The sequence below is a fragment of the Pinus tabuliformis genome, chromosome J (genome assembly GCF_031772625.1).
Source record: "Pinus tabuliformis cultivar Carrire ecotype Pingquan chromosome J, CPIR1, whole genome shotgun sequence".
In the NCBI taxonomy this organism is placed as follows: domain Eukaryota; kingdom Viridiplantae; phylum Streptophyta; class Pinopsida; order Pinales; family Pinaceae; genus Pinus; species Pinus tabuliformis.
In genome coordinates, this window is record NC_142295.1 from 746,888,449 (window position 1) to 746,899,313 (window position 10,865).

General features: G+C 37.1%; 1 protein-coding gene across 1 annotated transcript; it reads left to right on the forward strand.

Annotated features, from left to right (window-relative positions):
• Positions 1 to 406: 406 nt before the first annotated feature.
• On the forward strand, positions 407 to 979 carry LOC149228882 (putative pentatricopeptide repeat-containing protein At3g49142). The gene has a single exon (XM_089380893.1). The coding sequence runs from the start codon at positions 407 to 409 to the stop codon at positions 977 to 979; it is 573 nt and encodes a 190-aa protein (XP_089237019.1).
• Positions 980 to 10,865: the final 9,886 nt, after the last annotated feature.

Consider the following 10,865-nt stretch of genomic DNA (forward strand, 5'->3'; position numbering starts at 1 on the left):
GGGTTTTCTGATCCACCCCTGAATTTTTTCATTAGTTGGTGGGTATGTCATGTTTAAAAATTGTCCCATCTACCAACTCTAAAATTTAGCCCAGTTGTCAACTCTAAAAATCAGCCCACCTGTGAACTCTAAAAATTAGCTTAGTAGCATCTATTAAGTATTCAAGTTAGGATATGGAAATTATCCATAGTGGGTCTAGAATTAAATTCAATGAGGTGTGGTATGGTTGCCCAAGTTGACAAATAAACTAGAATTTCCTCCCTCAGAATCTGGACTATCATTCCTTTCTCATACAAGATTAATTTGAATAAAAAATAAATAAATAAAAATTATAATTAATAATTTATTTAAAAAAAGAATTTGTGGTATTGGTTCTTGAAAAACTCGAGAGACCTGCGCTTCTCCAATGGACCACGGCACCTGCGTTTCTCCCCTACAGGCCTGTGCCAACACCAGAACTCTGGCAGATGGCAAGCAAATGCACACCCGAATACTCATAACTGTTTTAGGCACGAAGCTCGCAAATTTGTATGCCATAAGGGTTTCATTCAGGGATGCCGAGATTGCGTTCCAGAGGATACCGAAGCGGAACGTTTATGCCTGCAATGCCCGGATCAGAGGATATGTAAAGCACGGATATAGCGGCGAGGCCCTGGAGCTTTATGATCAGATGCAACAGGAAGGCGTGGCTCCAGAAAATCTTACATCTCCCCTCTTTCTGAAAGCGTGCACGGAGCTCTCCGCTCTGCAGAAAGGGACCGAAGTGCATGATTGTTTTGCCAGAACAGGGCTCGGTTCCAATGTGTTTATGGAAAATGGCCTGTTAGACATGAATGGAAAATGGGGCCTAATTGAGGATGCGCGCCAAGTGTTTGGAAAAATGTCTGAAAAAGATGTTTCCTCATGGACAACGTTAAATACAGGGTATATTCAGAGCGGTCAGATTGATGAGGCCTGGAAGCTTTTATATGGAATGTAGGAGGAATGTGTCGAACCCAAATCGATGACCATGGCAACCGTTATTTCAGCGTGCGCAGTCCAATGGGCTCTGTAACAGGGTAAGGAGATTCATGACTCTTTGCTTAAAAGGGGTTTCGAATGTGATATATTTGTAGGGAGAGCTTTGGTAGACATGTATGCAAAAGGACCACCCAGACGGCCAGATCCAACAAAGCAAGGGTTCAACAAGATCCATCCACTTCGCATGGACGCTGATCTGGTACAGCGAAGGCTCCACAAGACCAATCTACCCAGCACGGAAGCAGACCTGATTCAGATTTTTATCAAAGAAGTTGAGGGCAAACACATTTGTATGCGGCTGAGTAAGGCAATGAGTATCCATGCGCTAAAAAAGGAAATCCAGGCTCGCTTTGGAACCCCTGCATGCTGTCAAAATCTCATTTACTCAGGGTACAGTATGCAGGACAACAAAACCCTCCAGTACTATGGCATAGCAAAAAATTCAACCATTATCATAAACCTTCGGCTGAGAGGAGGATACTCTGGGTCCACTTCAAAGAATAGAGGCTCCTTCAAGGACGCGGTGAACGGTAAAGGGGAAAACATTCAACCCAAACCAGCACCAGCACCAGAGCTACCAGGTCCCTATATTGTGGAACAAACACTGGAATCTCCAACGATCCAAGTAACTTCACCGGAGGTAACTAGTCTACACACTGATCTAGCCACTCATGCTGTTATATGTAGATTTAATGGGTTCTGGCCAAAATTAGATGCACTGCATCACTGGATCCTCTCAACATGGTCACGTGACTGTGAAATTCACCTATGCTCAAAGGGTTTCTTCATAGTTCGCTTTACAACAGAACAAGAACGTGACAACATTATCGATCAGGGGCCTTGGTTCTGGGGAAAGGCTGGCCTCTTCACCATCCCCTGGTTTCCTGAATTTGATGCAAATACTATGAAAGTAACAATAGTTCCTGTTTGGGTGAGGCTACATAACCTCCCTCTACATTTCTGGCACTACAAAGTTTTATCAGCCATTGGAAATTCTTTGGGGAAATTCCTTAAAACAGATGAGGAAAGAATTAACCAAGGAATATTCACCTATGCTAGATTATGTGTAGAAGTGGATCTAAGTCTGGGGCTACCTGGACACATCACATTGAACTATAATAATACGCAGATGATACAACCGCTTGATTATGAAAATAAAGCATTCAGGTGTCTTAGATGCATGCAAACAGGGCATCTTCAAAACACCTGCCCTCTGGGCAAGAAGGACCCCAAAGTGAACAAGAAACAACAAAAAAAGCTGAATGGATGGCAGCAAACCGATTGGAGGGAAAAATAGGATATGCAGACAGAACCTACAGGGAACCAAACAAAACTAGATGTACAAATGGAACAGAAATATACACAGGAAGGAAATGCCCCAGACACACAACTGGGGACTGAAAATAGGAAACAGCAACAAGATATACAGTTGGAAGTAAGCAGCATCAAACGAACCCATGGATCTGAAGGCTCGGAATCTGATAAGGAACAACAAATAGACACAATAGAAAAGCAGCTGGCTATCACTGCACCCAACTCCAACTTTGATGGCTGGCGAAGGGTAGAGAAGAAGAAGGGCAGGAAAACATAGGCCAGTCGACATCTATTTTTCATTTTTTATTTTTATTTATTCTGTAATCTCTGGTCGCTTGTGAATATAGAGACAGACATCTGCATATGCTTAGGCATCTACAAAATGTAATTTTTTCTTATGAATAAAATTACGACTTTTTCTACGGGAAAAAAAAAAATAATTGGTGGTATTAGAAAATTATATCTTACAGAGCAATGGAATACAGGAAATATTGCAGAAATATAAACACAAAAAATGCATAAAACAAGAGAGACACATATATACGTGGTTCACCTAATTTGGGCTACATCCATGGAGAAACAACCAGTTCTTCCTTTTATATTATCCAGAAAAATTAAGAGATACAACCTACATCAAATTCACAGTAATTCCCTCTTCGCTCTCACGCCATCTCCTCTCTCTTTCTTACTCAGAATACGCTTCTACATCACCTCAATACAATTCTGTCATATATAGCAAGGGGTTTCCTTCTAGGGAAAAAAACCCTAAATTGAATGGTCGAGATTGACTACGAAATGACAACATTTTACAAGGAAATTTTAGATCTATTTTTAGCTTCAGTGATGTTACCCTTGATCCCCTGCTTGGGGGGGGGGGCTCCAAAGAATCATCATTGAAACCCCTAGACCCCCCTAGAGGTTCACATAAATGGGTGGCATTGCGGCCACATTACAAAATGGTGTCCAATGTGGCAATACCTTTGAATAAAGAAGATAATCAGGCTCCACACCCAACAAATACATGTCAATGAATTCAACTAGAGCACTAACAAAATTTAACTTTAATAATTACATCATACTTTAACAGAGTTTCCACTAGCAATAGTTATCATGTTGGACACATAATTACGTCAAATATTTACAATTGTCACATAATTGTAATAGTCAATGCAGGGGATGATATGTAATATACCACACCTCTTGCATAATTCTTTGAATTTGTTCCTTTATAATTATCCACCATTGTCTATACTCGACGCCTTAATTTTCTTCTTTCTCTAATTTTCCACAATATCCTTAAACTCTTTCAATTTTTAAAATACTTTAAATTTCTTACTAAGTAAATTAATTCATGTATTCCTCAAGAATTGATTTATAAATAATACATAATACATAAATTTTCCTAGTTATGGAACTAACACAAGTCCAAACACATCACTATACACCAATTTTCATATTCCCTCTAGCCTCCCAGCATCAAAGGAGAGTCTTAGATGATTCTACATCCCATATAGATAATTTTCGTAGAAATCAAAATAAAAAATCAAATTAGGCATACCTTCTACGATACCATTACTAGGCAGTACTCAAAGGCCCTCTCTCCAATATGTGCCAATCTTTAATGCCACAACATAGTCTTCTCTCTAGAGGTTTCATGATTTTTTCCTTCTTCTACTTCAATCTTAGGAAAAATGGAACAATCGCACCCATCAATCATAGTGATTCCAAACAACTTATATATATTTCCACTTTGAACTCCCTCAAAAAATACCATTACTCCTCAAACGATCTTGCAAGTATCCTTTCAATACATTGTTTTTACACCAACATCACTCATCTTGCTTACAGAAATCATATTTATGGTCAATGTCAGGCTGTGTTAAACACCAAGGGTTGTTCAAATCCTTCCAAACATGAAATTTAACTTGACTTTCCCTCATATTATTATTATTATAATTTTCAATTCATCTCCTAAGAAAACATCACCAACACCATATCTTTCATACTTGTAGAACCAATCACTTTGTGGAGTCATATCAATGGATGTGCCTGAGTAGATGAGCCATCCCTCATGATCTACATGTGTACTTGAAGAAGCCAAACACATATCCCCTCCCTCATCTAAATAGGGTTTTTCTTCTATAAAAATGAGAATCATTGAAGCCTTTTCCTTTCTCAGTAATTTAGTATTTACAATATTGATTGTAATTCCTTTTTTTTCCACATCTCCAACATACGTTACCAAATTTTCACATAGATTTAGATATTCTTCTAGATTTAGATCTCCCACTAGAGGAATTATTTTTATTTCTATTCTAGGATCATGCTCTTACAAGTGTGGAGTCTATGTTCTAAATTTCCATGTTTTTCCATCTCATGTCCTCTAAGAACAACAATGAGACCACTGGGGCCTCAACATTTCATTCCAAGGGAGGCTCAAGAAAGTATGCATGCTATGTGCCCCATATATTTGTGTAAGAGCATATTACCCTCAGTGAAAATGTAGTTTTGACTAGATTAGGGGTACTTCATTTACCAAGGGAGTTGGTTCCCTAAGTTTGTTTTAATTATTTATTTTGAGTGCATAAACCTATGTATCATGATCATTTGTATAAAAGTGTGGGTAAATGTAATTAGATCTCTCTTTCATAGAGATCTCGATAATTATGTGAGATTTGGAGAGAATATTGGGTGGTTAGATTGATAGCCTAAGTTAAGGGGTCTAGGTGAGTCTTTTGTGGATCTAAGAGGAAATTGAGGATCTGAAACCAAAAGTTGGTTTTAAGTACTTCTGTAAAAGATGTAATTAAAAGGTTCATAATGAGATAGAGTGGAAAGGAGGGTGTAAGAGAGGGGATTTCTGATGAATCGAAGACCCAGTAAGGTCAAAAGGCTGAGACAGATCCAAATGATGTATTTTGAGCCAAGGGGCCTTTTTTTTGTAATTATTCTATATAATTGAGAGAGAAAACTCCGTTTCGAGTGTAATTAAAGTGCTATCCTCTATCACTATTGAATCTTGATAATTTTCATATGCAAAGGTTCAGTTAGTTAATTACTACAAGAGTTAAAATCTCAGTAGGGATTTGTATGGTTATAGGACTAGAATAGTGTTTCACGTACAATATAGCCGAGAAGGGTTGCGGGAGAACTGCATTGTACTACTCACACAGTGTAGTAACAAAGAAGTGGGGAAGATATATATATATATATATATATATATATATATATATATATATATATATATATAAATAGTAGATGATGGAGTGGTACATTGATAGAATCAGAGACCATTGGTCGATACTTAGAGTATTTCCATTGACGAAGAATCCGTCAACTACTAGCATTAGGAACTAGAAATAGACAACGTCAGGATACGACATCTAAAAGAGTCAAGAGATAGACAAGGGAGTTGTTGGGTCGACTAAGAATCAAGAGAACAGGGTCTATGGGCCAATTTGAGAACATAAATTTAATAATAACAAGGCATGGAGTTGGGGGTTGCACATTTAGTTACGTCATCCTATAAGAGAATGGCCAGAGGAACTCTTTGGAACCTCAAGTCTATGTGACTGGGAAGGAAGCATCGAGACATGTCATACTAGAGATAATAGTCCAAAGTAATTATTTGGAACCCCAAAGAAGGACTGTCTAGTTGACTCAGCTTCGAGATTACATGGAAAGTGGGGACCACCCAGAGGAAAAGAACTGGAGATCTAATCAAGAGATCACACCCGAAAGTTTAACGGAAAGGGTTTAAGTAGTAAATAAGGCTAGAGAATAATGAAGCAAAGGAGTAATGGGACCTACCGAGAAGTCATACCCACGAATATTTGATAGATTGAAAACATTCTTAATGATGGGTTGGAATGGAGAGGGTGAAGCCCACCCGGCCGATGCCTAACCCGAAAATACAATTTTGGAGCACCAAAGGCTACTCATCGGGTTTTTTTGAATGAGCTCATCTGGAAATGTGGGTCTCACTTGGAGGTTCTACCCTGACAACATTTATATGTTCCATTCTCCATTATGCCAGGATTCCAATGCCAAGACACGTTGACTATTGCACAACACATGGTCATAACACTTAGTTTCAACAAAGTGCAGTAACACACAGAGAGGATCTTGGCTGTTGTGGCTATGTAATAGAGGAACAACAATCATATTATATAGTATGGTGCCACATTGATCGATCATAAGGATTAAGGTGGATTTTGGAGGTGTTCCTGTAGAGGTTGTAATTGGGAGAAATTATTGGCCATACTTGCAGAGGGTTGGGCTTTTACTCCTCTCACCTAGAAATATAGTATAATCCACTAGTGCAGAGGGACTATCCCTTTTGGAAATTCTCACTAGAATATGTTTTTACGTGGAATTTAGATCCTGATAGGGAGGTTTAAATTGGGATTGAAGGAAGCACCTTTAATAGGGAAGTACAAGAACTATTGGAATTAGTAGGGTTAGTAGTGAACATGCAACAAATGGTATTAGAAGACTAGGTTGAGTGTGCTCTAAGTGAACCTGTGGTTAGATACGAGGATAGGTTTGCATCAAGTGGTATCATAGCATTATGCTCTAAATGGAAATTGTTGAGGAAGACTGGTTAAACGATGGATCGAGGTATGGTCATAGGAACAAATTTGAATGAGCCAATAAGGTAAGTTTCTTTATTTTACAACATATATGGTGTTTGAATACTGATGACCAGAGGAAGATTTTTTAGAAAAGAACAGGAGATTGAGAAGATGGTGTAGTGAAAGGTTTTGAGTCAAAGGAAATGAAAGGACTATTGCAGGTGATTTTATAGGGAATGAAAGTTCTCGGGAAGCGTACCAACAGTTTAGTAAACAAAGAGAAAAGAAAATGGAAGAGAAGGTGTAGTCTTGAGTAGGAATGAGCATAGATAAAAATGTCTTGCGAGAAGAATTGGTTCAAAGGAGGAGTAGACCAAAAAAAACAAAGAACTTTAGAAATGAGATATTTTCATATATCTTATACAGTGTATATAATGTTTTTCTTGAAGTATGTTTACATGAGTGACATCTATACAACAAGGATTAGTGACATAAATAATATGTGTTCACTATAGAAACAACTCTATCATGTGAAGAAAGAGGTAGCAGCCAACAAATTCAAACAAAAGTTGTGACATGACCCAAAATCAATAGAAGAGGATTGTTGGGATGAGGATGACCAAGTTCCTGAAGAGGAAAAGTGAGCAAACGATGTGCAAAACCTAGATAACTTAGGAACCTGAGAAGAATACATGCTCTGCAATAAGAGGAAAGGTTCTATTGCATGGAACCAGGAGAAGGTGACGACTTCCAACAGGCAGAGGTTAGGTAGAAATTGTAGTGCCACAAGGAGTGTGGGTAGAACTTTCTAGAGGAAGAGAAGAGCACAAGACGAGAACTTGGTTTTGGTAGCAAGTAGTACACTTGATACAAGACAGAGACATGCTTCTTGCAACTCATAAGTGAATGAGAAGAATTCATAAGGAGGAGAGGTGAAAATGACTACTAATAGTCATATGAAGGGTTCAAGAGGAAGTCACAAGGGAAGAAGACGAAATTTCAATGAAGTTGGCATGAATAACGAAATTAGTGAAGAAGAGAGAAAGAGAAAATTGGATAAGTGTAGACAGATTTGGATATGCTAAAGCAACATCTTGTAGAGCGGGGATGCTTTGGTTGGAGAGTTAGGAAGAAGGAGGCAATATGGTCTTCTTTTCAGAAAAATTTAAAATAGAGGAAGTACTAAAAACTAAAGGAACTCAAAGCAGTTGGGCTGGAAAGAGATGTGTTCTTTGGTGCAGAAGAGGATAAAGAAATTGAAGAGGAATTCATAAATAGTTTGCAAGAGGAAGAAGAGATAGTTGAAGTATTGATGGAACAGGCTTATATTTCTAAAACTAGCCATTTTTGTGTGTTTTTAGGTTTGTCTTGAAGGCTTGAAATGTCTGCCTACACATCAGGGAAAACGACTCATTTAGGACCTTAGAGCTGATCCTTTTCCATTTAGAATCTTGGCTCTGATTGGAAATTATGGGACCATTTTCCCTTGATATAAATTATGAAAATGGATGGAGTATATAAGTGATATAAATATCTATCCCGAGAAATCTTACCTATATATGTGATTTAGAAGGATCTCACAAGAAACATGAAAATATAGATTATCAGGTTATTATGAGGTTAAAGTACATAATGATAACTAATTTAATAAATAGTTAATTAAATTAGTTGATGAATCCGTTACACATGTAAGATTTCGTTGTTTATGCATATAATATATGATTTCCATCACACATATCAATAGTGAAAAATGTAAGATTTCTTATAACACACATATGATAAACGTAGTCAAATAACCATTAAAATCTTAAGAAAAGTAATAACAGACAAATAATAGCACTCGATATTTCATAACTCTGGTCATGAGAAAATAATAGTGGTTCAACATTTTATTAAGAGAAACTTAAGTTACAATAGTGCAAACAAAAGCCTTCTTTCCAAAATTCGGAACCCCTTCTCATAACAAATGAAGGGGATTTATAGTTTAAAAGTGAAATACAAATATATAAGCTTAGAGTAAAAACATGAAGTGGTTTTAACAAACAATGCTTAAAATAAAATAATAGGACAATTTTAGAATTTTTTGTAACATCTTGGCAAGTCTATGAAGATGACTGCCCTCCCATATGCTACCACAATTTGTAAATATCTATCATGGGCTTCAATTTAGGTGGATACGTTGGCTGAATCCGCATTTGACTAGTAAATATGGCATCTCTCAATACTAGAAACATGCGAGTGATTGTGTTGGATAAGCATGTGATCATTAGCTATTGGATATGACGATTGAATAGGAAATTCCATTGGCATTCAAATACAATCTTAGATATCCTATCAATTGTATTAGACCTTTTCTTGGATAATTTCTGCCACATTTTGCTCAACAATTTGATATCTGGTAGAGTTCCCTCAGGGCGATCTAAAATAAGATTTGCCTGAAACAAGTTATCATTGTTGTCTTCAATGAGGTTGTTGGAGATATCCCTTGTATTGAATATTGTTGTCTCTGTATTCTTGAGGCAGAGTTCCAATTCCCTGAAGACACTTTCCTTATGTGATTCCTTTATCCTCAAGAGATCAATTAATCTCCCTTCAACATTGTCTTTCCATTTTATGTAGCCTACAATATTTTCCTCAATATCATCAAAGTATGTTCTGAGGTCGGATAATTGGTCCACTAATGAATTGGTTGTGTGAAAAAAATCACAAATCATGGCTAATTTATAACAGAATATGAAATGTTGTTAAGCAAGGAGAGTATTTAATTATCCTGCTTCCCTTTTGAATTCTACAATTTCACGATTAACTTTCAGTTGTTCAATCCTATGCTATAATTCCCAAATTTCAGCATCTCAAACCCTCAAATCCGAGTCATGTTGAAATTTATGGGCGGTGCAATTATTTTGGAGTTCAACAACATATTGTCACCATTGGTTAGAAATCCTTTGCTTCTCACTCTTAAGACTCTCTTCGAATTGCATAATTTTGTCCTCCTTTTCCTTCAAAAGTTGTATCTCAGTGGCTTTGTCCACAGTCGTAGAAGCATGCGCTCCTATGAACTAAGTGAGTCCTCAGATTTCATATGTAGGAGTGGACTATGAACCCTCCCATAATACTTCAAAAGAGGAGTTTTCAGGGACTAAGGCATGGGACTAGTCAATCTTTCTTTTCTTTCTTTTCCTTTTTACAACAGACTTAAGTTGAGGACTACATAATATGTCAAGGGGGGGAATATATTCAACCCTTAATATGACCTTATATGTCAAGAATGATGGTATGATTTGCATGTCTTCAATCTCTAAAGGCTTCTCAGAGGACCATATCGTAATCGTAGTTTTCTCTAAAGTCTTAGGAGTGTCTAAGACATTCTCTTGTGAGGTAGTCTTTACAACCTTAGGTTAAATAGCTTTCAAACCACAGCTACATTGTTCCCATATATCATCAAGGTTAGAACTTGGAAACCGTCCTTCAATCTGAGTGGAAGAACAAGCCCTTGTATCTTTTGGTTTAGTGATATCAGTAACCTATGTAGGTGGAATAACTGTAACCTTTTCTTGAGTTCTGTTTTCCTGTGAAAGTTTCAATGATTCTAAGGGTAATCGGGATAGCCTTTCTTCCCTGTATTGAGAAAGTTGATTGATTTCATGTGGAGCTAGATGCTCTACAATATTTTTTTAAATTATTGAATAGGTGGTAGCTTTTTCAAAGGAATCATCAAACTAATATGGTTCATGACATAATTTCCTGACACTCGATTGTGAAATAACGTTATTGAAAGTTCCATGAGGATTGTACTATCTGTTAGGGATAGTAGGAAATTTCAACTCTAAAATTGAGCTCATCTCAATATCTACATCTTTGAAATTCTCTAATGTATAAATACCATAATAAAAAGGAGAGGCAGGCCATACTTTCTTATTGGATTCTTTCAATACTTTAGAAATTTCATTACGTACA

Excerpts from the sequence above, each read along its gene's own strand:
- LOC149228882 (XM_089380893.1), top strand. The coding sequence starts at position 407 with ATGGACCACGGCACCTGCGTTTCTCCCCTACAGGCCTGTGCCAACACC.